At 54.8% G+C, this 26,713-nt stretch overlaps 1 protein-coding gene across 1 annotated transcript in view; it reads right to left on the bottom strand.

The window, feature by feature from the left end:
- Window positions 1-26,713, bottom strand: part of CFAP46 (cilia and flagella associated protein 46) — a gene marked incomplete at its 5' end in the record, with an annotated part of 68,966 nt that overhangs the window by 1,713 nt on the left and 40,540 nt on the right. Inside the window, 18 exons of the mRNA XM_032423020.1 lie at window positions 133-214; window positions 1,457-1,569; window positions 2,587-2,689; window positions 3,193-3,228; window positions 3,299-3,359; window positions 3,438-3,502; window positions 8,226-8,387; window positions 9,771-9,850; window positions 10,649-10,770; window positions 11,284-11,414; window positions 11,982-12,058; window positions 12,491-12,588; window positions 17,989-18,159; window positions 18,599-18,778; window positions 18,853-18,987; window positions 20,481-20,669; window positions 21,353-21,541; window positions 26,539-26,674. Coding sequence (XP_032278911.1) covers window positions 133-214; window positions 1,457-1,569; window positions 2,587-2,689; window positions 3,193-3,228; window positions 3,299-3,359; window positions 3,438-3,502; window positions 8,226-8,387; window positions 9,771-9,850; window positions 10,649-10,770; window positions 11,284-11,414; window positions 11,982-12,058; window positions 12,491-12,588; window positions 17,989-18,159; window positions 18,599-18,778; window positions 18,853-18,987; window positions 20,481-20,669; window positions 21,353-21,541; window positions 26,539-26,674 — 2,130 coding nt within the window. The remainder of the gene's footprint in view (window positions 1-132; window positions 215-1,456; window positions 1,570-2,586; window positions 2,690-3,192; window positions 3,229-3,298; window positions 3,360-3,437; window positions 3,503-8,225; window positions 8,388-9,770; window positions 9,851-10,648; window positions 10,771-11,283; window positions 11,415-11,981; window positions 12,059-12,490; window positions 12,589-17,988; window positions 18,160-18,598; window positions 18,779-18,852; window positions 18,988-20,480; window positions 20,670-21,352; window positions 21,542-26,538; window positions 26,675-26,713) is intronic.

Raw genomic sequence — 26,713 nt, forward strand, 5'->3', positions numbered from 1 at the left:
TCTGCCCATGGGACGCAGGGACACTCTGTCCCCCCACACTTCCCAGGGAGCACATCCATCAATCCTAGGCCCCCCAGGCACCCCCATTCAGTGTGTGGAGGCCAGGCTGCTGGCCCAAGCTGGTGCAGGCACCTCTTGTTCTCTGAGTTCTCCATATGCCGCCGCATGCTCTTGTAGGACCGCGTCAGGCCCAGCAGGACCATCATCTGGCACTCTGCAGGACACAGAGGGGCAGCTCAGCAGCCGCACGCCCAGGAGTGGGAGGCCCGTGCAGGCTGGTGGTGTCACCCAGGGCGTGGGGCAATCAGGGAAATGCAGCCCAATAAGGCCGAGGCTCGGACTTGACGTCCATAGACCCTTTCCCAAGACCCGCCGGCTGCACCAGCGCACGGGGACACTATCTACTTCAGGAACCCCACACCCTTCCCAGTCTTCTCGTGCAATCGGCTCAGCTCCCAGCATGCCCTGCCAACAAGGCAGCCCAGCCTGCCGGGGGCGGTCTCAGGCACATGGCCCCGTGTGTCCGCTGAAACAGCAACACTTGGCCATGGGCATGCCGAGAGCCCCATGTGCACAGGCTTTCTGTGCACTTCCTGCAGTGGTCTGGCTGAGGGCAGGCTTGGGGGGCTGTCCCCAGGGGCAGGCAGAACCTCCAACGGTCGGGAATAGCAGAGGGCCCCAGTGGTGGTGTCAGCCCCACACGAGCCTGGTGAGCTTAAGAATGCCTCTGACCTCACGCATCTGAGAAGGCCTTGTTTTTACCTCCTCTAAGGGTAAGGAATGCGCCAGTGACAGGCTTCTGGGGTGGGCTGGACTGTGGCGTGGCCCATCTCCAGGGGCTGGGAAGGAGACCGGTAGCAGGTGATGGTGTGGGGGTGTTCAGGTGCCCTGACCACAGGACACATGTCCACGTGCTTGTTATGCTGTCATCACTGGGCCATGTGCCTCTTGAGGGTCCCCGAAAAGGCTCTCCTAGCGACTACACAGTGTGCCAGTCAGCCTCTGCCTCAGGAGAAGGTCACTCAAGGGCAAGCCAGACCGCCCACTCAGAAGTCCTCAGAGGACGGCCAGACAGAATACAAGGCCTAGAGTGCCCACATTTATGCTAGGAGGGGGGGGGGGGGGGGGGGTTGTGGTCAGTGTGTTCTGGAAATGCCCACCCTAGCCCTCCTGGACTCTGCAGGCCCAGCCCTGGGGGTGACCCTCCCAGCTCCTGCCTCCGGCTGCACCTGTCAGGTCTAGAACTCTGAACTGGGTCTCTGAGAAGTGGAGGAGGGGTACGAGGGCAGGAGGAGGCTTCTCCCAGAGCCCCGCTGTGCTTCCAGTGTCCCTTTCTCAGACAGACGATGACTGATGGCGACGCAAGGGGCCTTGCTCTGTCCCTGTGTAGATCCATCTCATGCACTGGGGTCCTGGCAGAGCGTCAAGCATCTGGGGCCCTGAGGGACTGCCTCACCTTGTAGGTTCATGGCAGCCAACCTTTCCACCAGTATGTGGGACAGGAAGCTCTCCATCCCGTAGAAGAAGAAGCCGCTGCAGCTGCCCAGGAGCTGCTCCCACTCGGCCTGGCTGCAAAGGGAAGGAGGGCGGCCTGGTGGTGGGAGCCAGAGGCCAGCAGCCGGCGTCCCAGGGTGTCCCTGGGGTGCTTTGAAAGCAAAGCCTGTCCTGTGCTCTTCACTCCCCGTCCCACCCCTCTGCCAGGACAGGGCTAATGTACACTCGGCATCAGCCTCCATCCTGCGTTCTATCCACATGGTTCTCCGGAGAAAGGACCTCGGGTCCCTGGAATGAACTCCCATCTCACTGAGCAGTGGCTCTGGAAAGTGCTAGAAGGACACTTCCCTGATGGCCAACCACTCCCAGGTCTCTGAGAGAACCCACAGGGGAGTGTCCCTGCCCCCAGCAGTCCACACCACTCCAGCAGGCCCCGCCCACTGCCCACAGGCCCCACCCACATGCAACCCTGCACTTCTCTGGCGGGTCCCTCTACAATGCTGCCCCTCCTCCTCTCACAGGCCCCGCCCACTCACAGCCCCGCCTTCTCTCTCACAGCCCCGCCCCACGGGCCCCGCCCTTCACTCGAAGCCCCGCCCCACACCCCCCTTCTCCCTCGCAGCCCCGCCCACGGGCCCCGCCCTTCTCTCTCGCAGCCCTGCTCTCCCGCAGCCCCGCCCCCCTCCAGCAGGTTCTCCTCCTACAATCCCCCCAAGTCCCAGAGCCAGGGGCACGCCCTGCACTGGACTGGCTGGGGGACCCCGGGCAAAAGCACACTCCCGCGTGCCAGGTCCTCGTCTGTAAAGTGGGGATGAGGACAATGATGCCACCATGCAGGCACCGTGAGGACCAAGGAGCCCACTGTGTGATGAAGAAAGGCCAGACACCAGGAGCCTCTGGGGGTGGGGGTGGCAGGGGGTTTGACAGGACAGAATGCGGGGTCAGGGTTGGGGGGGCCTGAGGGAAAGAGGGAGGAGAGAGGGACAAGGGGGAGACGGAGGACAGCAGTCCCTCCCGTGTGTGGGGCACCCCCAGCTGGCTCACATCAGCCTGCTGGCTGCAGGACGGTGTCCCCAGAACCCCGACACCAACCTGGGGAAGTGCTTATTTCCCAGATGTCCCACCCAGAGAGCAGTGAACGTGTCTCGGAATCTTTCCAAAATTTCCCGGGTGACGAAGACAGGAGTCAGCCTTTCTGCAACAGGAAATGAATGGAGCTTGTCTCAGATGTGGGACACTGAGGGAGATGGGCAGGGCCATCCCCTGGCGCGGCCCCTGGCGCGGCCCCTCGTGTAGAGACACGGGACATGGTGGAGTCAACGTTTCCTGCGTGTGGAAATGTCAGTGCTCCTTCCCGCCCTCCTTTGTGGAGATTTTACTCTTGATCTTAGCCAAAGGCCGAGAAGTGATGTAAAACCAATTTAGCAAAAGAAGAGCCCGCAAGAATTAGACACTTAGAGCTGCCCTGGGCGGCAGGAAGTCCCGTTTTGGGCTCTGAGAACGGGGGCAGCGGACCTCGCTTCAGGGGTTCACTTTTCCTACAGCTACGGTCCCGACTTGGCTGTGATGGCCACGGCCGCAGGACCCCACTCCCCCTGTGGTCAGTGTAACGGGAGGCAGCCGAGGGTGGAGCCCAGAGGGTGGTGTGTGTTGTGTGTGCCCGTGTGCGTGCATCAGGGGCCCATGGGAGGCACTCACCTACGCCCTGGGCCTCCCCGTAGGGGTCCACGACGACTAGCTCTGGGTTAAGGAGAAACAGCGCTTGCGCCTGGGTGTCCCAGACGGCGGGGTCGGTAAAGGATACACTTGAAGCTGTCGGCGTCGACTACGATGCAGTCAGGGGGGACGAGCCGGGGCGGAGCGTCCTGCACCAGAGACAAGGGTCGCTGGGGGGTCCTGCGTCCTGCAGGGGGGACCCAGCCTCCCCAGGCCCATCTGCCCACCTTCTGTCCCTTCTTCGCCGGACTCCTCTTCTTGCCTCTGCCCTCCTTCTTCACGGTCCCCTCGGCTGCGGACAACAAAAGAAGGTGGTGTTTGGGGCTAGAATAGTTGGTGGCACACAGCATTATGAACACAATAAATGTCCCTGAACTGTTCACTTTAAAATGGTTATTTTTTCACCTTAATTAAAAAAAAAAAAAAGTAGTGAGAACAACTGACTTTAATTTTTGTAAAGGTGAAAGAGCTGTAGTTTCTGAAATGTAAAGGCTTGCAGGGCTGGGGAAAACCCGAGGCGGGAGTGCTCAAGAAAGGAACCGTCACCAGAGGCCCTGCTGCCTACCCGGCTGACCATTCACACACCATGCCGGGCACCCACCAGTGTGCCCGCGGCGTGGCCCAGTCACAGGGCCGGGCCCGGCTGGTTCCTCTGCCTCCTGCACAAGGATTTACACTTCTCTGTTCTAGTGGCTTGCAGATTCTTTTGGAGGGTCCAAAAATAATGACAGTTCACTTCCTCCCTTCTGCCCTCACGCCTCTCACTTCTGCGCGTCTACCCGCATTGCGGCTCCCGCAGAGAGGGGACGGAGGTGCGGCCGGGGCTCTGCTGTGTCCTGACAGGGCCCCGCCCGGGTGTGCCGTCAGGGAGGAGGCTTGCTCTAGGTCTGGATGGAGCCTCCACCAGGGTGAGGTATGTCCACTCTGTCCCGGTTTGCTAAGAATTTCTAGTATGAACGCACACATTTTATCAAATGCTCTTTTCCTGCAGCAACTGAGATGCTTGTAACTTCGTTTTCCTTTAATCCAATATAATGACACTTGCAAATTTTTGAGGTCAGACTGGGTGATGCAAGTTCTATTTTTCTTTCTTGTGCTGGTCTTGGCAGTTTGGGAGTCAGGGGCCGACAGAAGGCTAGGACGGGTTGGCCCCTTTTCCCTACTCCAGGGAGATCTGTTAAGACTGACGTGAACTGTTTCCGGAAAGTCTGGTAGATCTCAAAGGAGTAAATCTGTTCATCTCCTTTCCTTGCTGGTTCTGAGACTGTTTGGGGTTTTCCTTCTTGAGTCTGTGAGCTGTTTTTCCCCAGGACTTGGTCTGCTTTGCCTAAGGGTTTGGATATACTGTTGTTAGGTCTCTTAGGATCTTTTAAATCTCTGATGCATCTTTAGAGTTTGAGTCTCTTTTCATTCCCAACTTTGTGTATTTGTGCACCATCTGCCTTTTTTCTTGATCATTCTTACCAGAATGTGTCTATTTTATGAGTTTAAAAAAAAAAAATTATTTCCAGGGCGCCTGGGTGGCTCAGTCGGTTAAGCGTCTGCCTTCGGCTCAGGTCATGATCCCAGGGTCCTTGGATCGAGCTCCACATCGGGCTCCCTGCTCGGCCGGGAAGCCTGTTTCTCCCTCTGCCACTCCCCCTGCTTGTGTGCGCTCGCTCTCTCTCTGTCAAATAAATAACATCTTTAAAAAAATTTGTTTTGCTTTCTATTTTGTTGATGTCTGCTCATGTGTTTATTGTACCCTTTCCTCTGCTTTGAGTTTTTTTTTCTTTTGCTGTTCTTGCTCTAACTTCATAAATTTGATGCTTAGCTTGTACACTTCCAACCTTTTCCTTTCCTGATATGGACATCCAAAGCTGTGAGACCCTTCCAGCCCTGCGGCCATAGCACTCCACCAGCCTTGGACTTCCTGCCATCCTTTCTCCTGAGGCCCGGGAGATATGCAGAAGTGTGTTTTTAAATTTGAAATGAATGGGATTTAAGAAATCCTCCTTTGGGTAGCGGCTTCTGAGCTGATCACGCCGTGGTGTCGGCCAAGGTGGTCGTCACTCCAGGTGTTGTTCCTGGGGAGAACGTCCCCAGTTGTTGTACGGCTCTGGGTCTGTCCACGGCACGGCTCAGACTCTGCTTTTCCTCTGTTTGTCCGACCTGCCGGACGTGGGGTGTGCATGATCTACCACCGCGGGACGGGTCCCCCCGTCTTGCCCTAGTGTTTGCTCGTTGCTTCACATAGTTTGAGGCGATTTTATCCTGCTGACAAACCGACCGTTACCACCATGGAATGACCCCAGCCCTGACGGTGCTTACGGCCGTCAGGTCTGTTCCGCGAGACAATGGGTCACTCCATCTGTCTGTCCGCTCTCTGGCCTGCTGTCAAACCCACGTCCCAGGCTTCGGCGTGCCTCGTCATCCACGCTGTCACGGAGTTGACCGGTGTGGCCCACTTATTTATTTATGTTTTAGTTTATGACCCACATGGACTAATCTCCACCACTTTGCCTTTTGATTTTTATTTGTTCTGTTCGCTGGCTGCTAGCAGCTCGGGTGAGGTGTTCGGATCATTTGCTTTTCTTGTTCGTGTCCCTCTGTTGATCTGGAGTTCATACACCGATTCTCTGCTTTTGGTGGTTCTCCTTAAAGATTTACCAGGAACATTTCACCCGCAAACGTGCATGCAGCCGGAGCAGCTCACGGCCCCGACAACACCCCCTCTGGGTGTGCAGGACCCTGGGGATCAGCACTCAGTAACGCGTAGAGAGACTGAACTCACACCTCGCAGGTATTTTTGTTAGAGTTTGGGTGTGTTTCCTCTTGCTGCTGTAACAAATCACCACACACATTTAGTATCTCACAGACCTGGAGGTCGGGGTCGAACGCGTCCCACTGGGCTAAAACCAAAGTGTGTGCAGGGCTCTTTCCTCCTGGGGAGAATCGGTTCCGGCCTTCTCCAGCCTCCGGTGGCCTCAGCTCCAGGGCCTCCCCATCTTCAGAGGCGGCAGCATGGCCTCTTCCCATGTCTCTGTGACTCTCCTGCCTCTGTCTTAGGAGGAGCTCGATGCTGCCATCGGGCCTCCCGGCTCATCCGGGACACTCTCCCGTGTCGGGACGGTCACCGGGTCACACTCCCAGATCCTGGGGAGCAGGGTGTGCACGCGTCCGGGCCGCCGCTCCTCCTGCCACCCAGGGTGGCTCTTCTCTGCCGCCCCCCCCCCACGGCAACACGGGCCACGCGGAGCCGAGGAGAAAGGACCCTCCCGTAAATGGTGCCCCCGAGGGGAAGAAACGGAAGCGCACCGCACGCTGCGGGTCAGGAGGGTGGATACCACGTAAAAGGCAGGAAAGAAAAACAGATGTATTTACGAGATATCATGGGAGAATAGCTTCATGATTGTGATGTAAGAAAACAAGTTTTAAAAAAAGACCCCAGGGCGCCTGGGTGGCTCAGATGGTTAAGCGTCTGCCTTCGGCTCACGTCATGATCCCAGGGTCCTGGGATCGAGTCCCGCATCAGGCTCCCTGCTCCTTGGGAGCCTGCTTCTCCCTCTGCCTCTCTCTCTCTCTCTGTCTCTCATGAATAAATAAATAAAATCTTAAAAAAATAAAAAATAAAAATAAAAAAAGACCCTAAAGCACAAGCGATTAAGCAAAAGAATGATATATTGGACTATATTAAAATATTGTGTTCAAACGGCACCATTTAGGCGAGTGAATGGACAAGCTCCAGAGTGGGAGGAGGCATCTGTCGTAAATAATAAGAAAATCCATATGCAAACCTACGGAAACCCCACAAACCGAAAAGAACAAAAACCAGATAACCCGGCAAAACTTGGCCCTAGACGCGAACACGAGTGAGTCCACGGTGTGCCCGGTGGGGGGCGGCGTATTCTCTGTCCTGTTATTTGAGGGGGTCTTGGACGCGGCGAGCTCGCCCACAAAGGACCCTCCCTCCTCACGGGGGGCTGGCACCGTCCGCACAGGAGAGGCAAATACCCTTGCTGTCAGTCTCCCCCGGCCCCATCCGCTCTTCGTCCCACTTTCCCTCTTTTTCTGCCTTTTGTGCATTCTTGTGTATTTTGTGCTCCCCTTCATCTTCTCCATCGGTGTGCAGGCTGCAGCCCTCGGACTTTCTGCGGTGACGTAAGGATGCGTGGTCTCCATCGGGAAGTCGGGGTCACTCCGGGCCTCGCTTCTGGGTGTTCCGTGGTGGCTGCCGAAACACTGCTGGGGTTCTCGTCACTCTGAACACCCGCCCTGGAGTCTCCTCTCCGCTTCCTGTGTCTGGGACTTATGGAAACTTCTGGACACATGGGATTATGGTTTTCGTCAGATCTGGGGTGGGGACACTGGCCATTATTAATTCCTGTATTCCTTCTCTGGGCTCATGGCCCGTCCTCCATGGGGTCAGCCCCATTCTCGGGGACCAGGTTCCGCACGGCCTGCCCTCCAGTGTCCGAGACCCACCACTCCAACTATTTCGGGTTTTCACTTGTTTCTGTTAGAAGGGCAATTTGGTCCTTCCTACCTTCTCCCGGATGGAAGCCAAAGTCCAAACTCTTTGTTTTTAGTTGAACACATTTATTGAAGTGCAGCAAAGAGCACAGAGCACAAGCCTCCAGCCTGGACAGGTTCACATGCTGGGCACATGGGCGCGAACAGCCCCCAGGACAGGACAGGGTCAGCCCGAGTCCCCAGCTGCCCCCAGGCCTGAGTGCCGTCCGTCCTCCCGGTCCCCTCCCTCCCTGCCCCTCACCACCTAGGAAATGAGTAGCCATGTCGTTGGTCACCACCCATCCCCGGTTTGTGGGCCAAGAACAATGTTTAATTTCTCCTTCAGTGGACCTTTAGCACCGCTCAGACACTGGGCGCAGAGCAGGTGCTCTGTGACTCTGCACGGATGAGGGCCTGGAAGAAAGCGTGAACACCTGAGAAGGAGCGTCTGACAGGAGTCCGCGTGAGGTACCTTAGACGGGCCCGGCTGGGGGTCGGCATCGTGCGGCCGAGGGCGCCCTTACCTGTCTCCTCCCTGTGGAGACGGTGGCACAGCATCTGCAGGGAGAACTCCCGGGCCACGGAGGAGACCACGGCCCCCTCAAACACGGAGAGGCCTTCCAGCGGCAGCTCCAGAAGATCCTTGTCCACAATGAGGATGGTGTTGTCTGCAGCCTCGAGCGGAACTGCGGACAGGGGACACCAGCTACGAAGGCCGAGGGAGACGCGCTCCCGCGGGCGGGCAGACCCCTGGGGCGGGCCTGCTGGTCTCCGACCTTGTGGAAGTCGTTCGACCGCACACAGACGAAGTCTGAGCTGGGCTCAGCGCGTGAGGAGTGGGGCCCGGGGCGCGCCCGGGCTCTCTGGGGGATAGACACTGCTTCTGGTGGCACAGCTAAGTCACAGCTCAGACCCGGGTGGGGCCCAGGTCACAGGGTCGTCGGGTCCTCCATGGTTCGAGGACCTGCCCCCACATGGGCAGCCAATTCCTGGGGCAGGTCCAGGAATGCCATGACTCCTTCTAAGCACGGAACCCCCTTTCGAAGGATGAAGATGTGCGCTAAAGGATTTGCACCCCTGCGATGTGGCAGCTTCTCCAAGTGACCACGGAGCCCTCGGAGAAGCTGCCGGACCTGCCTGGCTCGTGAGAAAACCTGCTCTTTGTGACAGGTGTGAAGGGGACGAAGGGCGAGGCCACGAGACACCTGAACTGACTAAACTATATGTACAAAGTAAAAACAAATCACTTAAAAGTAAGCAAAGGCCTTAATCTGGGGAATTTTTAGGGCAGAATCTCAGTTCACAGGGACCTCAGGTGGGCAAGTTCTGGCCCCTCACCCTAAGGGCGGCCCCGGGCGGCCGCGGGCACCGCACGTGAGCCGGAGTGACCACGTCTAGGGCGAGGTGTTGGCCCGAGGGCACCGCCAGGCACTTTTGGAAACCAAAGCACCCTTGGATAGAGCAGCCCCTCCTTTCCCTTCTATTGAGTAATTCTGTGGGGGCGACAGAAAAGGCGAGCGATGAAAATGCCTTTGAGAAAACGATTTACAAAGCCGCAGGCGCCGGGTGGGAGGCAGAACCCCCCCGGACGTGCCACGCCCCTGGCCACTCGTGGGGTGTGCGTGATGGAGCCAGCACGTTTCCCACACGTGTAGGCACAGCGAGTGAGAACCAGACGGTCCGTCCTGGTGGCACAGAGCTGACCGGGAAGCCACCGCTCAGGCGCCGGGGCCCTCTCCCCCGCGGCGGCTGCACCCGGCACGTTCACCCTTCCTCCAGGAGATCGGCAGATCACTGACCAGAAGCTCGTCTGCCCCTCGTGTCGTCTGGGGCACACGCAGCCCGCCAGCTTTCCCAGGAAGGGTGGGCGTGCGGGGGTCTGTGGTGCGGCCGGCAGGGGCCCCAAGCCCCCACCCAGGGCGCTGGCGCGGGCTGCGCACACAACCTTCTGGGGACCTTCCCACCTCCCGGGGAGGCCCTCTGGGGGGCCTGTTCCCGCCCCGCCTGCGCTCTCGGGTGAATCCCAGCCCAAGTTCTCCCGCAGAAGCTCCCGTCAGGCCCCCACTCACCATGGGGCGGGGACACTTTCCTTTCCTTGTCTTTGCCCTTTGATTTCCCGGAATCCGCAGCAGGCGTGGGAATCTGTGTTCTAGAAGTCAAAGGCATGTCCAGGTTCTTAAAAACACGTGAACATCACATGCACTAAGAATGGGAGGAACATCAGGGCAGTGAGCCCCACGAGGCACGTTCCACAACTCACTCCTGGGTACCGGTCTCCCTGTACTGGGGGCCAGGGATAAGAGCACACACAGGAGCAGACGGGACTCAGGATTATCTCTGACCTACGGGCAAACCTCAAAAGTACCACTCGCTCAACTGCCCAAGCCCTCTGCCTTCTTCTCTACCGAGCATAAATCACAGGGGCTCAGGACTGGGCCGCGCTCCCCACTCCCACCCTGCACCAGCAACAGAAGGGACCTGAGTGGCTGGGACACGCCCCCAGAGAAGATTTTCAGCAGCCCTAGGGCTTATTCCCTACAACAGATGGTCCTGAGTCGGGCATTGTGGATGTGAATTCAGCATGGCCTGATTCAGCACAGAGCGAAGCTCATCAACTTCACAGCATCAGAGACTCGGACTTCCACGTGGGAACAACATTCCCCCACCCCACAGCCGGCTCATTCTGGGATTCGGGGAGGCAGCAGAGCTGGCCTGTAGGCTGAGCCCCCCACCCTGTCCGCCCTGGCTCCCGGGTATCCTATTCCTGGCTGCTCCCAGCATTTTGGGGCACTGCTGGGGACGGAGACACGGTGACCCTCCTGTCTGTCCCGAGGAGAGTGCCAACTTTGCGCCCGAAACCCACCCCCGCCGGGATGTAGCCAGCCCCTCCCTCGCCCTCTGTGGCCTCTGCCCTCAGGGCTGGCAGCTGTCAGCCCACGGCAGGTACCTGGCCGCTGGGCTGCTGAGCACTGGGAACAGTGGCCTCAGGTACTCCTCCATGGACGCCAGGACATCACTGAATCTCTGCAGAGAGTGTCCTTCCCTTTCAAGGTGCGCACTTTCCAATTCCTGTCTCAACCCAAACATCAGCCCGTGATTAGAAGTGTGTAAGGGTGGGGGCCTCATAACATCCCAACCCTATTAAAGCAAAGAATGGGAAGGACGCTGCGGGGCCCTCGAACATGCCCTTCCCAAAAAAAGCCTGGCGGCCAGGGGCCCAGTCGGCTGCAGAACAGGGCTCCCTGCACCCGCCTACCCCAGGACCAGGGCCCACCAGATCCCCCTGCGGCAATGCTCCTTGCCGCGTCCGCCCGCCCCGTCCTCCGAGAGGTCACCCTGGCATCCCGGCCCCACAGGGTCTCTGCTGACATCAAGAGGCAGCCGCACCAGACTCGCTCAGGGATTCAGAGAACTGGCTGCCCTGTGGGGACCCCGACCTGAGTGTCCAGCAGTGCCTGGGGTCTGGATGGCCGGTGCCATTCACCTGGCCCTGCCTGCCCCACCTTGCTGCAGCCGAGCCAGGCTCTTGGTCCCCTGCATGGCGGCGGCGGCAGCCCTGGGAGCTGGGCTCATGGGTCTTACCGTGCCTGAGCTCAGGGCCGGGTCCTCATTGTTCACCTCAGCCTGGGTCAGCTCCCGGAACTGCTGGGCACTGGCCAATAGGCAGGAGAAGGTGTCCGGGCTCACGGCCACCCGTGCCACCTGGCAGGAGCCTGTGGAGACCGACACCCCTGCTGTCCCCACCCCATGGCCTCACAGACCACCCTCTGGGGCCGAGGACAGAGTGGGGGGTGTGCATGAACGCCGGGAGTGGGTAATAGTGAGCAAACTGCGGGCACAGGGTTTCTCCACGTGAGAAGAAGTTCCTGGCTATGGACACAGCTCGCTCATAGGCACTCACAATAGCTGTCAAAAGTGGGGACACAGATGGATGTCTCCGTTCCACAGCCCTCCTTCATTTTAAATGAAATGCTAAGGGGAATTATATGCCAGAGACGTTAAGGAAGAAAGTGGGAATGTAGTGTTTTTTTGGGAGAAGAAGTTCTGGAGGGGGGAGGGGGTGGCTGGTCCATCTCGGGGCCGCTGGTGGTCCGGGAAACACCCCTGTCTCCTTCCCTGTCTCTCACGGGCTCAACAAACCCCACTGGGCAAGCACATGGAGGGCTGGGTTGCCAAGCCCCCCAGGTATGCGTCATGGCCCCCGCCTGCGGCAGCCCTGCGCGGTGCGTGCCCTACAACGTGGGGGAGGCCTGATAAACACCTTCCGCGGCAGAACTCACCTCCCACTTGGAGCACCTTCCCTTTGGCCGCGGGGATGGACTTGGGTCTCTCATAGGCTGTGCAGTACAGATGGGCCCTGTTGGCAGGACACAGGGCAGGGTCGAAGCCCAGCTCATGGGGTCCCGAGTCGGTGAACCACATGCACCCCAGCAGGAGCCCCCTCCCCATGAATGCCATGGCCAAGTCAAGACAGAATTGAAACAGGCCCATCTGGGCACAGGCGAGGGTTCTGCTCCATGGTGAGGGAGGCCTTCAGCAGACGCACAGGTCCCATGCTGCAGACAGCAAGTGGATCGGGGTCCCCAGGGGTCCCAGCCTGCCTCTCCCAGGGGGTTGCCGCCCCACCCCATCTCAGCTGGGAGCCTCTGCCAGTCCGTGTTGGTCCAGCCACGGCCTTCGGTCCATAACATGCCCTCCATCGTCGCAGCCCCGGTGCTGTGTTCACGCCGCCCGGAGACTTCTTAACAGGGTGGGGGCCGGCCCCAGAACAGGAATAGGAAGGCTTTACCTGTCCGGCGAGTGCTGCAGGATGAGGATCCGAAAGGTAGGCGGGATTTCATTCAGGAGGTTAAAATGCTGCTCAGTGACCCTTAGGTTTTGCCAAGCCTGTGTGTGATAAACGGGAATCAACGGACCGTGCACGATGCAGGCCAGTCGCTGAGATGTCTGCGAGGCTTTGTGCGGGGCCTCAGGCCAGGTGCCCCGCGGCCGGGCTGGGGCGCGACCCCTGCAGGACTCGCGGCCGCCACAAGGGGGCAGAGGGCGCACGCGGAATCCACCGGGATCCCCCGAGCCCACCCTCGGCCTCCGTCACAAACCTGACCCGCCTGACACGAGCAAGCCTGAGACCCAAACAAGTAACCAACGGAAGATCCTCCAGCAACCTAGTGTCTTCCCTCCGTCCTCCTCCCGGTCCCCTGAACGCCACGCGTGTGGACAGGCGCGCGCGCCCCTGCGTTCCCGTGCGCCCCCCGCGCCCCTGCCCCGCTGCGCGCCCCGCCGGCCCGGCCCCGCTCCTCCCACCCGCGCCCCGGCTCCGCGCCCTCCTAGATGAGCACGACAGCCCACAAGCACACGTCCCCACTTGCTGATGAAACCAGCTCCGCGTTTGCAAGCGCCGACTGGGGTCCGCACTGGCGTCCACGTGTGCGCGCGGAGCAGAGAGGAGGCAGAAAATCCTCAGCGGGCCGCACCCACCCGCCCGGATGGGAAGCCGGAGCGTCGCAGGCGCGGAGTCCCGCACCGCCTGAGCGCGCCCCCAGCCTGTGTCCCCTCCGGGCAGTCCCCGCCCGCTTTGGCCGAAGCTGCAGGACGGGCCTCCAGGCACGTGTTCCCTGGGGACCGGGGAGCATCTCTGCTCAGCGCAGGCCGCCCGCCGTGCTTCCAGAAAGGCTCTTCCGTCGATGCGGCCCGGCTCGCTCCATTGCAGATGTTCAGGTGGGGGTCTAGTAGTGACTGAATGCAGTTTTAATTTTTGCAATTCCCTGAAAACGAATGAAGTTGGGTGCCATTAAAAACGTCTATGGACCATTTGGGTATCTTTTGTGGCATTCCAGTCTTGTAGTTTTTCTTCTGTGGGAGCGTCTGTCTTTTTCTCATTGAAGGGAGCACAGAATGCGTGCTCTGAGGGTCTCCTCTGGGGCTTGCTTTTTGTTTAGGTTTTTATTTTAACTCCAGTAGAGTTAACACAGTGTAATATTAGTTTCAGGTGTACATCATAGTGATTCAACACTTGCGTACATCACCTGGTGCTCAGCACAAGTGCACACCTTCATCCCCTATCCCGCCTCCTCCCACCTCCCCTCTGGTGACCATCAGTGTGTTCTCTAGAGTTAACAGTCTGTTTCCTGGCTTGTCTTTTTCCCTTTGCTCATTTTGTTTCTTAAATTCTGCATAAGTGCAATCATATGGTATTTGCCCTTCTCTGACTTACTTCACTTAGCATAATACTTTTTAGCTGTATCCACATCATTGCAAATGGCAAGATCTCATCCTTTCTGATGGCTGAATAATATTCCATTGTATATATAGACCACATTTTCTTTATCCATTCATCAGTCCATGGACACTTGGGCAGCTTCCATAGCTTGTCTATTGTAAATAATGCTGCTAATAAACACCGGGGTTCATGTATCCCTTTGAATTGGTGTTTTTGTATTTCTTGGGTAAATACCCAGTAATGCAATTGCTGGGTCATAGGGTAGCTCTATTTTCAACTTTTTGAGGAACCTTCATACTGTTCTCCAGAGTGGCTGCACCAGCTTGCATTCCCACCAGCAGTGTAGGAGGGTTCCCCTTTCTCCACATCTTCGCCAATTGGGCCTGGGATTTTCTTTGTGGGGATGTTTTTAATAAAAGATTTGATTTCTTTAACAGATAATAAATCATTCAGATTTTCTATTCTGTCAGCTTTGATAGGTTGTATTTTTTGAGAAATTTCTCTATTCCATCCAGATTGCCAAACTTTACCAAAGCACAGTCGTACAGAATATTCCCTTCTTGGCTTTTTGAAGTCTGAAGGATCTCCATGATGTCTTTTTATTGCTGATAGTGGAATTTGGGGCTTTCTTTCTTTCTTTTTTTCCTTTTCGAGTCTTCCTAAATGTTCATCAATTTTATTAGTTTTCTCTTTGGAACACTTCTACCACTGTTGGTTTCCTCTACCATATATTTGTTTTAATTCCATTGTTTCTGTTGTGTTTCTTATTTGTTACCTTCTATTTTTCTTAGAGGTGTTTTTATTCTAGCTTCTAGAAGTCAAAACCTAAATTACTGTTTTTAAGATTTTCTCCCTGTATTCAAGGCTGTATTTTTCCTTAAGCCCTGCTTTAGACAAGTCTCATAGGTTTTGATATATGACATTTTCATTCTCCAAGTCAGTTTAAAATATTTTCTAAAGTTCATTGTGAATTCTCCTTTGACTAACTGATGATGATAAGTATATTGTTTAATTTCAGATTAATTGTATCTTTCAGTTATTGGTTGCTAATTTAATTGCACTATGGCTGGACAACAAAGGGAATGATTTCCCTCGGTTGGAGAGTCTTGAGGTTTGCTATGGCCCGGCACCAGTCCATCCTGGCGAATGCTCCCTGCACACTTGGAAAGAAGAGAACCCAGTCCTGGTCGGTGCTGCACTCTGTGAACGTCTCTGTGAATGTCCGCGCAGACCTGCACACGAACAGCTTTCATACACACCCCTGTGTGCTTACTTCCATGGGAAGCCGAGTCGGCAGTGGGTCTCCCACCGGATGCGGGCCTGTCCAGTGCTGCTGTTATTCCTGTCACTTCTGTTTCGTGCAGTTGAAGCTACATCATTGTACATACAGACCGAGGATGCTCATTCCCTGTCGACTGATCCCCGGGTCACCTGGCTTTCATCCGATGAGTATCTTCATGACTTAGATACTGTTTCTCATCTTTTCCATCCAACATTTCTATGTCCTTATATGTGAAGCAAGTCTCATTTAAGTGGCATGTGATTGGATTTTGTTTTTCTTGTCAACCAATCTGACAATTTTAAGTCTTTGACTTGTAGGGTTTGGTCGACTTACATTTATTGTAATTATATATATATTTGGGTTTTGAAATACTATTGCCCTGCCTTTTTCCTACTGGGAACATATGTTTTTATATTCTCTCTCCTCACTCTTTTTGCCTGTCTTTGGGATAATAAAATACTATTATTTGAATTTTTTCTTTTTATTAACTTAGTTACACATTAATTTAGTGGTTACCCTAGGGACCATGACATTCACCTTTGGCTTATTATAATCTAATAAAAATGTAATTTTACCCTTCCCTAGTAGTGACAGAAGCTCTGCATTGTAAACTCTGTTTAATCTTTCCTGCTTTTTGCATCATTGTCTTTCATTTTACTTCCACAAAATAAGCTCAGCTCCACAAGATGTTAAAATTACTGTTTTACACACTTAGAATTTATTTCCTTGTACCTAAATATTTGCCTCTGTGGGATTCTTGGTTCTCTTGTGCATTCCAGTGTTTCTGTCTGGCCAGCCCTCCTAGCTTCTTGTGCTGCAGGCCACCTGGCAGCCCACGCCCTCGGTTTCTGTGCGTCCACGCGTGTCTGTGCTCTGCGGTGGGCAGTGGTCTCCCGGCCGGCTCGCAGGCGCCCGTGGCTCCTTGCTGGCGGCCCTCAGGGTTTCTGACCTGGGCAGCGGCGGCTCGGTGCTCGTGGATGCGCTGCGGCTTTCTTGTGTTCCTCCTGCGTGGGGATGCCGGCGCTCCTGAGCCTGGGGGCTCATGAGTTTGGGGAGACCGTAAGCCATCGTGTCACTATTGTCTCAGCTCACCCCTGCTTCCCTCTCCAGCGGGGCGATCTTCTGCTAGTCCGCCTTCCCCGTGCCGTGCTCACGCTCCCTGAGGAGACCTCACGTGGCGTCTTGCTGGAGCTGGTGTCCTTGAGGCCACTTCCTCCCAGGATGGTCCTTACTTCCCAGGTGCCATGAGAACCACAAGGAGTTTCAGGCAAACTCCCTGCAGCCCAGCATGCAGCTGCAGTCCCCAGGCGGGTCGTCCCAGCCTGCTGCGAGTCCCAGCAGGTCAGCACTGACACGGGGCGGGGGGCAGTCGGGGACAGCTCGCTGCGGACAGCTTCCCCTCTCAGGAGCTGTAGCTCAGCCTGCTCTCCTGTCCACAGCAGAGGCTTAAGGACAGCAGTTTCTGCTCATCACCAGGCTCCTGCTGTGGCTGCTGGGGTGGCCTGGCTGTGGTCCGCACCCCACCCCCAAGTGCAGCCGACCCCCGAGTCTGTGACTGGTCTGTGCACCTGACCCAGTCAGTGCAGGTCTTCCGCAAGGATCCCTGAGACAGCAGGAGGAGGAGCCCTCACAGCACTCGAGATGGAGTTGGCCGCCACGGACCCGTCCCGCCACGGACCCGCCCCGCCACGGACCGGACCCACCCCGCCACCAACCCATCCCTCCATGGACCCGTCCCGCCATCGACCCGTCCCGCCACCACCCCGCCCCGCCACCGACCCGCCCCGCCCCGGACCCGCCCCGCCACCGACCCGTCCCGCCACCACCCTGCCCCGCCACCCACCCACCCCGCCACCGACCCATCCCTCCATGGACCCGTCCCGCCATCGACCCGTCCCGCCACCGCCCCGCCCCGCCACGGACCCATCCCACCACAGACCTGTCCCGCCACTGACCCGTCCCGCCACAGACCCGCATTGCCATGGACCAAGCCCCTGCACCCCCCACATCCAGCCCCATCCTCAGCACTGCACGTGCATCACCGTATTTGGTCCCTCAAGATTCCTCTGAGGTGGGTTACGCCCACCCCAGCCTCAGTGGACACACATGGACGTGTCCTCCAAGGGTCGGCGCCTGGGCTGTGCTGCTTCTCTGGGTGGACTGGCCTGCTCCTCCCTGCCCCGGTGACGGCCTGCACTGCTCTTCAGGAGAAGGCGAGGCTTTCCAGCACTGGCGCTCAGTGGGGGATGATTCTGGGGACCTTTGTGGTTGTCACAGCTGGGGCAGGGGCTGCCAGCATCTGGTGAGCACCCACGGTGCACAGGATGCCCCACCACAAACGACGACCCGGCCCCAAGCATCAGAGGGAGAAGAGAAGCTCTGGACGAAGGGCTGAGGTCGGACCCACACAGGTGCGCACAGAGCAGCAGGGGAGGAAGACGAGTGGGATCGGTCAGAGTGCTCCAGGCTGCCGTCCCGATTTGTTGCATTTCATCAAGTTCCGTTTCCTTAAACACCCAGTTCACACCTGCTCATCCAAGCCGATAGGACGTGCTAGCATCTGCAGTGTTTTACTGCGGGCTGAAAGAAGCACGCCCCCTCCAGAAGACCCTCGGGGGCCCTGTCCCCTCCCGACCTGCTGCAGGCCTGGGCATTACAGTCACCAGGAAGCCCTCGAGGAGGCAGAGGTCAGAGAGGGCGAGTGACGCCCCCAGAACCACACAGCTATCGACAGAGTGGCACCGCTGGGCTGTGTGGCCCAGGCAGGCGCGGACGGCTCGCTCACCTTGGAAATGACAGCCAGTGTCTGCTCCACGCTGGCCAAGAAGCTGGTGGACGCCCTCCCCTTCAGCTTCAGCTGGTGCTCGAGCTGCAGCAGGGCGGCGAGCTGCGAGCTGCCGGTGCTGGCCGTGGCCGTGAGCAGGACATCCCGCATCATCTCTGAAGCCAGGCAGCTCTGAAACAGACACGGGACGGGGCCGAGGGCCTGAGCCCTGCCCTGGGCCAGGGGGCGCCCATGTGGGAGGGGGGCCAGGGGCTGCTCATCTTGGGATGCTGTGCTTCTCCTGGCCACCGGCCATCACCAGGTGCCCCCAGCATCTGCTCACTTCTTTGCTCTCAGCCTCAAGAGCATGAGGCTTGGTGGACCAGCAGGACATTAGTAATGGGGGCTGGGGCTCAGGGGAACCTCAGGAGGATGGGACAGCCTTCCCCACTTCTTCTGGTGACCGGAAGCTGCCTCTTCCAGCTGAGCACCACCCTCTCAAGGCAGAGACGCCGGCTGTAGCCTGGCTGGCCAGCCCACCAGCAGGAGGGAGTGCCGGGTGTCCAGGGAAGTACCCCTTCCAAGGTGGCCAAGAAGGGCCCTGAGGAAGGGGCACAGAGCAGAGCCATACCTGAGACAGTGCCAGGAACTGGCAGGTGGCCGCAGGGTCCAGGGCGCCGGTGCACTCCACCATGTCCAGGCTGGCGGCGGCGGCAACGTCCAGGAGGCAGCTTCCCAGGGCGACCTGCATGCACTGCAGCAGCGCCTCGGAGGCCTGGGCCAGGTACCGCCGGGCCAGCACCATCCTCCTCTGCGGGGGCGCAAGGCTCGGGCTCAGGTGGGCTCTGTGGGCGGGGCCTCACGGGGCAGGAGGTGTGGCCATACCTGCTGATCCGAGCCCTTCCTGCTGTGCTCCTTGGGGGTGGCCCTCGAGGCCTGCAGGTCCTCGTAGTGATCCTTGCTGGCCCTGTCCTCCGGGAGCATCTCCAGTTGCCTAAGGCCGTTCAGCTCGGGGCTGGCCTACGGAGAAGACACCTGTCAGCAGCATCCAAACCACTGCCAAGCCCGGCTGTGCCCGTCGCACTTGGGGCATCTCTGCGGGACCCCTCGGTGAGGCGTGCGGCAGGTAGCCGTCAGGCCTCTCACCGACTGGACTGACCTGCGGGGCCCTGGCCAGGAGGCCTGGCGGCTGGCAGGTGCAGCCTGGGCGGGGAAGCAGCTCTAGAGAAGCAGGCCCGAGTGTCCCCAGTCTCAGAACAATCGAATTCTGGCTTACTTTCCTTCAATCCTTCAAAGTCACCTTCCCCAGGCACGGGCACCAGCCAGCACCGTGCCACCAGGGCCGAGCAAGGCAGGCGCCCACCTGCCCCCGGGGACCTGGGCCTGCCTGACTGCAGGACCAGCCACCCGACGAGGTCCTCGGGGGTGCCAGGGGGACTCTGCCAGGGAGGGGGGCCAGGCAGCAAGTACAGAGGCAGCCTCTGGGTCTGTGGGGTCACGACAGGGACCAGCAGGGGGAAGCCCGGCCGGGGAACGGGGCTGGGGAACAGGGGTGGGGCTGAGTGGGCACACTTCTTGGAAGACACCTGCGTGTGTTTCCCCGATGGCCCCTCTGAGAGGGAGCGTGGTTAGTGCCATTCCATAGGCGAGGACCCCAACCCCGAGGGGAGGGGACTGCTAAGGCTGCATCTCTGGTCGAGGTCCACCTGACTCCACACCTGTGCAGGTGCTCAGCACACACAGACTGAGCGAGGAGCCAAAACTCCATCATTGCCCCCAAATGTGAGTCCAGTCCTAGGTCCTGGGATCCACACAGACAATACGTCCGGACTGGCAATCACACGGGGGTACGGAGCCCAACTGCTCGGGGCTGGGGTCTTCCTGTAAGAGCAGAGTCCATGGGGATGAGCCTGACTTTGCCTGTCAGCAGGCGCCTTCCAGATGGAAGGAGTGCCATCCACAGAGGCATTGAGCCCAGTGGCCTGCTGCTTCTAGAGCCCACGGCAGCAACTGTCACCAGCATTCCTGTCCCGGACTGGGGTGCTCCCCCGGGGCCACCAGCCCTGCTGGGCAGCCTTGCTGGGGGCTCTAGAGACGGTGTGGGTGGTGGAAGGGAGTGAGGGGGCTTGGGGTTCCCTGCTGCACGTGAGGAGGGGGGTTTTCTGCACCCGGCACTCAGGCAGATCCCAGACCCCCTGGAGGAGAGCTGCTGAGATGCAGGCGGGACGCTCACATTTGGGGCTGGGGCGTCCTGCACTTGGACCACCTATGTGCTCACTCCCCCTTCCTCTCCAGAGTCTGTCTCCAGAAGTCCGTTTTTCTCTCCCACCCACTGGTCACGCCGGAGACACTACTGCTTGCCTTTTTCTCCCTTTCTCAGGCCACACCACCCTTCTTAACCAGGGACAATTCGAGGCCTGTTTCATATCCCTGTTCTTACTGAGATTAGGTGAGGTTGAAATAGCTGCTTTTGTTTTTACGCATGGGTGAGGGGCCTGCAGGTGAGCACATACCGAGAGGCCCTCCTCCCAGTAGCAGGTGGGGCGCTCGGGGTCTGCATGCATGGCCAGCAGGCGGAGGGCCCTCCCCGCCAGGCCCAGGACCTGAGCACGGATCTCCACGCAGCCAGCACACAACGAATGCAGGATCCCCAGCTGCGCCAGCACAACGTGGGCCAGGGTCCGCCTCAGCATGAACCATTTCTACGGGAACACAAACCGCCTTGTGGTTCCTTGCACCCTGCCCTGGAAAGTGCCAGAGGACCACCCTCTAACACCCCCGACCCCCCCCCACCACCCCATCCTGTCCCTGAGCCCCCAGGAGTGGTGCCATCCAAGCTGAGAAATGCACCCTCTGGCCTTTGGGGAGGGTTTCCAGGGCTTAGGTGTTGGGAGGGTCACTAAAATCTGCTTATATAACCTTGATTTGAGACTCACTGACTGACAAATAGATAAGCTCATATCAAGTTCAATTTTAGGCCTATCTTTGATGTATTTATGGTTACATCAAGTTAATTTGATTCATAGTACATGAAATCTAAGAAAATGTCCGAAATGGCAGGATGTTTCCTTCAGATCTTTTGCAAACTCAACTTTTTTTTTTTTAACAAAATGAATTCACCTTTGTAGAGCTCTTTAATATGCTGCCATAATTAGTCAAAGCAAACGCATACCCTGGGTAGGAGAGTGCAATGCCCCTGGGAACGTCCCCCAGGAGACGCCCAAGGCTGTCAGACCGGGGGCCCTGGGAGCCGCCGGGGCTGAGAACGCACTCGCGGGCAGAGAGCTCGGCCCTGCGCCTTCTCCTGGTCAGTCCTGCCGTCCCAGCACAGCACCCCGCAGACGGGACTGAGAGCAATGGGCCCACTTCGTCTCGGGACGGTTACCAGGCCAGTGGAAGTGTAGTCACTCAAGCTCTGCAGATAGTCGGCCAGCAGCTTGTCCATGGAGCCCTGCTCAAGCTGCTGGGCCTGGGCCTCCGCCCACATGAGCTGCAGCATGTCCAGAGACGCTTCTGCAAGGTTGAGCCGCAGGTGCGCCAGCTTCCTCATCAGAGGCGTGTTGATGTTCTGCAACTGGGCGTGCCGGACACACACAGCACCGCGATTAAAACAACGCACGGGTCCCTCGCCCCCACATCCTCACGCCCCTTTCTTTTCTTGTTTTTTTTTTTTTTTTTTTTTGAATGGATAAGCATTCTTTTTTATTTATTTATTTTATTTTTATTAACATATAATGTATTATTTGTTTCAGAGATACAGGTCTGTGATTCAACAGTCTTATAGAACACCCAGTGCTCATTCCATCACATGCCCTCCTTAATGCCCATCACTCAGTTATCCCATCCCTCCTTGCCCCCTCCACTCCAGCAACCCTCAGTTTGTTTCCTGAGATTAAGAGTCTCTTATGGTTTGTCTTCCTCTCTGGTTTCGTCTTGTTTCATTTTTCCTTCCCTTCCCCTATGATCTTCTGTCTTGTTTCTCAAATTCCTCATATCAGTGAGATCGTATGATACTTGTCTTTCTCTGATTGACTTATTTCACTTAGCGTAATACCCTCCAGTTCCATCCACATCGTTGCAAATGGCAAGATCTCATTCCTTTTGATGGCTGCATAATATTCCATCATATATATCTACCACATCTGCTTTATCCATTCATCTGTCGATGGACATCTTGGCTCTTTCCACAGTTTGGCTATTGCAGACATTGTTGCTATAAACATCGGGGTGCACGTACCCCTTCGGATCCCTACATTTGTATCTTTGGGGTAAATACCCAGTAGTGCAATTGCTGGGTCATAGGGTAGCTCTATCTTCAACTTTTTGAGGAACCTCCATACTGTTTTCCAGAGTGGCTGCACCAGCTTGCATTCCCACCAACAGTGTAGGAGGGTTCCCCCTTCTCCACATCCTCGCCGATGTTTATTGTTCCCTGTCTTGTTAATTTTAGCCATTCTGACTGGTGCGTCACGCCCCTTCCTAACCGGGTCCTCCCTCCCAGGCAGCAAGGGGCCACACTGCAGCACCACAAGCTGGTTTGCAAGTTCTAGGGTTTGTACCACTGTATTCACACAGCATGTGCTCTCTCTGGCTGATTCCACTCCCGTATTTATTTCCAACCCATCCACGTTGCTGCTTGCACTCACACCTTTCCACTGACGAGGAGCACCTGTCATACAGGTGGGCCCCAGCGCGAGTATCCACTCACACTCGGGGCTACTGCAAATACAACGGTCGTGAACACGTGTGCGAGAGCTTCTGTGTGGACGTGGGCTTTTACCTTCCTCAGGTAAATTCCTAGGCATGGGATGCTGGTTCCTCTGGTGGCCCATGTTTAACTGCCAAGCTGTGGTCCGTGCTACACCCCCACAGCAGTGATGAGAGTTTGGTCCCTCTATGGCCGTGCTAACATTTGCTATGCTCTGTCTTTTAAATTGCAGCCATTTTAATAGGTGTGTGATGGTTTCCCTGACTCACTTGTGGGTTCATCTTCCCCTCATGTAATTATTTACCATCCACATATTTTCTTTGGAAAAATGCTCAACTCTTTGCCCACTTTTTATGGGGTTGTTTCTTATTATAAGTTTTATGAGGGTTTTATATTCTGGATACAAGACCTTGTCAGTCATATGGTTTGCAAATATCTTCTCCCAGTTTGTGCCTTGTCTTTTCACTCCCTGAATACCGTCTTTTGAAGAGCAGGCTCCAATTTATCAGTTCTCTCATGGATCTTGCTTTTGTTGCCGTACGTAAGGAATCTTTACTGAACCCAAGGTCCCAAAGATGTTTTCCTCTAGAAGCCTTATAGTTTCAGCTCTTGCCTTCAGATCTATGGTCCTCTTGGGGTTGAATCTCGTGTCTGCTGTGAGGTATGAACTGAAGTCTGTCTTTTGCATGGGGATTTCCAAGTGCTCCAGCACCTACGGTTGTATGGAGTAGCCTTTCTTCACTGAATTGCCTTTGCTGTTTGTTGAAAAGCAATCTTCTGTCTGTCTGTGTATCTATTTCTGGATTCTCTGTTATGTTCCATTGATCTGCTTGTCTTACTTTTACACTAAAACCACACTGCTTTTATTCCTGTCACTTTATAATAAGTCTTAGAATCAGGTAGTGTTAGATCTCCAACTCAGTTTTCCTTTTTAAAATTGTGTTTGCTATGTTACATCTTTTGCAATTCCAAATGAAATTTAAAATATTTTTTTCAATTTTTATAAAAAGCCTGCAGCTTCTTGGTCAGGATTGCAGAAAATTTATTGAGATCTTAGTAATAGCAAGTCTTCTGGTCCATGAACATTGTATATCTCTCCATCTATTTAGGTCTTCTTCAATTTCTCTCATTGATGTTTTCTAGTTCTCAGGGTAAGTTTTCACTCTTTTGTCAAACTTCATTTTTATGCTGTCCAATGGTTTTGTTTCTGAATTTTTAATATCTGATCAATTGTTGAGAGTATATAGAAATATAAAATTAATATTTGCATATTGTTCTTGTGTCCTGAAGCGTTACTGCAATCACTTGTTAGTCCTAGCACATTTATTATCATTTTTGTAGATTGCATGAGATTCTTTCTTCTTTTTTTTTTTTTAAGAGAGAGCAAGCAGGTGGGGGAGGGGCAGTGGGAGAGGGAGAGAGAATCTTAAGTAGGCTCCTCACCCAGCGTGGAGCCCAACTTGGGGCTCGATCTCATGACCCTGAGATCAGGACCTGAGCTGAAATCAAGAGTCAGATGCTCAACCGACTGAGCCACCCAGGCGCCCCTGCTGAGATTTTCTATACAGATAATCCTGCCATCTGTAAACAAAGACAGTTTTACTTATTCCTTTCTAGACTGGGCATTTTTAATTTCTTTCTCTTACCTATTGAATTGGCTACAACTCAAGTATAATTCTGAACGAAGGCAGGGAGAGGGCTTTGCTCTCCCCACTAAGTGTGACGTGAGCCCTAGTGTTTTCATGGATGCAGTCTATCAGCTGGAGGAGCTTTCCTTCTATTAATAGTTTGCTAAGAGTCTTTTTTTTTTTCAATCAGGAATGAGTGTTGGGTTTTGCCAACTGAGGTGATCATATGGTTTTTTAATTTAAAAAAAAATATGGTGAGCCAAATTGATTGATTTTTGAATGTTAAACAATCCCAGGATAACTCCAACTTGGCATTGATGTGTTATCCTTTTTACATATTATTGGATTTAATTTGCTAAAATTTTGTTTAGAACTTCTACATCTGTGTTCATGAATAATAATGATCTGTAGTTTTTGTTTTGGTATCAGGGTCATACTAGCCTTATACAGAGTGGGGACGTGCTCCTTCCTTCTCAATTTTCTAAAAGACTTTGTGTATTGTGCTTTCCTTAAATGTTTGCTAGGATTCACCAGTAAAGCTACCTGGCTCTGATGTTTTCTTTGTGGAAAGACTTTTAACTACAAATTCCATTTCTTTAACAGATGGAGGGCTATTCAGGTGATCTATTTTTTTTTATGAGTTTTGGTTGTTTGTGTCTTTCAAGGAATTGTTCTATATCATCATAGAGTTGTTCAGAATATTCCCTTATTATCCTTTTAATATGTATAGGATCAATGGTGATGTTACATCTCTTATTTCAGATATTGATCATTTATGTCCTCTCTTTTTTTCCTGATCAGTCTGGACAGAAATGTATGAACTTATTTATCTCAAATAACAATTTGTGGTTTTGTTGATTTTATCTTTTATTTTTATGTTTCCTATTTCACTGATTTCTGCTCTGATCTTCAATTTCCTTTCTTCTTATTTGGAGTTTGCTCTTCCTCTACTTTCTTACAGTGAAGGTTAAGGTCATTAGTTTGGGATCTTTTTTCTTTTCTCATACTGTTATATAGTGCTACAAATTTTCCCTTAAGCATTGCAATTAGAGACATCTTAAAAATTCTGACATGTGTTTTTTCCCCCTTCAGTTCAGAAATACTTTCCCTTTTGATTTGTTCTCTGGCTCATCGTTAATGGATGCTATTTACTTTCCAAATATTTGGGTATTTCACCCATAACTTTCTGGTATTTTTTTTTTAATTGAGGTAAAATTCATATGACATAAAATAACCATTTTAAAGTGTACAATTCAGTGGTACTTAGCGCATTCACAACCTTGTGCAGCATCATCCTTATCTACTTCCAAAATGTTTTGTCATTCCAAAAGGGAACCCCCTCCCCACTCAACAGCCATGTCTTATGCCCCTCCCCAGCCCCCTCCCCTACAACCACTGATCAGCTTTCTGTCTCTATGGACTTAACTATTCTATGTTTTATGTTGCTTTTTGATTTCTACTTTAATTGCATTGTGGTCTTAGTTTATATATATGTACACACACACACACACACACACACAAACTGGTCAGTAGTAACTTTTAACACCCTTGTCTTTGCATTCTGATATCTGTGCCAGTTCTCGGTTGGTCTTGATGGATTGTTCTGCATGTTATGAGGTATATCTTCCCTGCTTTTTGGCATGGTAATTTTGCATGCTATTTTTGATTGGGATTTTGTCACGGTAATTTTGCACTGGTTGCCAGACATTGTGCATCTTCCTTTTTTGGCAGATGGACACTTGTGGTCCTGCTTTTGCCTTTGCTCTGGGACCACCATCTGCAAACATGGTGGTCCTCTTCGGTCTTCTACGACTTTTCAGGCAGATCCAGGGCAGGGCTCATCCAGGGCGGATTATCCCTGACTGAGACAAGACCTTCTGTCTGCTCTGTGCAGTGCTCTGGGGTCACGAGGTTGTCCAGTCTGGCTGGCAGGAGCAGGTGCCACTCCAAGCCTGAGTGGGAGCCTGACACCTTCCTGACCCCCCTGGGCCCCCTGCTTCTGCGGTGAGTGTGGACAGGAGCAGGGCCGCCTCTGTTCAGGGATGACGGGGCTCATGTGGACATCTAGTGTGTGTCTGTTTCACATTTTTGTCCACTTCTTGGTTACTTCAGAAGGGAGGGCAAACCTCAGCCAAACTGGAAGCGGGCAGCCTGTTTAGGACAAGTGCAGGGTGTATGTGTGTGTGCCGAGGGGGAGCTCTGGGCTGCAGGGAGGGACCCAGGACACACACTCACCTCCCGCAAGGACAGTAAGCCCTGCACCCTGAGGAACAGCTCCTCCGCCTCGGCCACAGCTCTTTGGACCAAGTCGTACGCCTCCAAGTGATACGCGGTTTTTTGCTCTTCATTTTTCTCATTTTGGGCACATAATCTTTATAAGATGGAAGAGTGGAATTTAGAACAAAAATTT

This window comes from Phoca vitulina, unplaced genomic scaffold, assembly GCF_004348235.1.
Source record: "Phoca vitulina isolate PV1807 unplaced genomic scaffold, GSC_HSeal_1.0 scaffold28, whole genome shotgun sequence".
In the NCBI taxonomy this organism is placed as follows: Eukaryota; Metazoa; Chordata; class Mammalia; order Carnivora; family Phocidae; genus Phoca; species Phoca vitulina.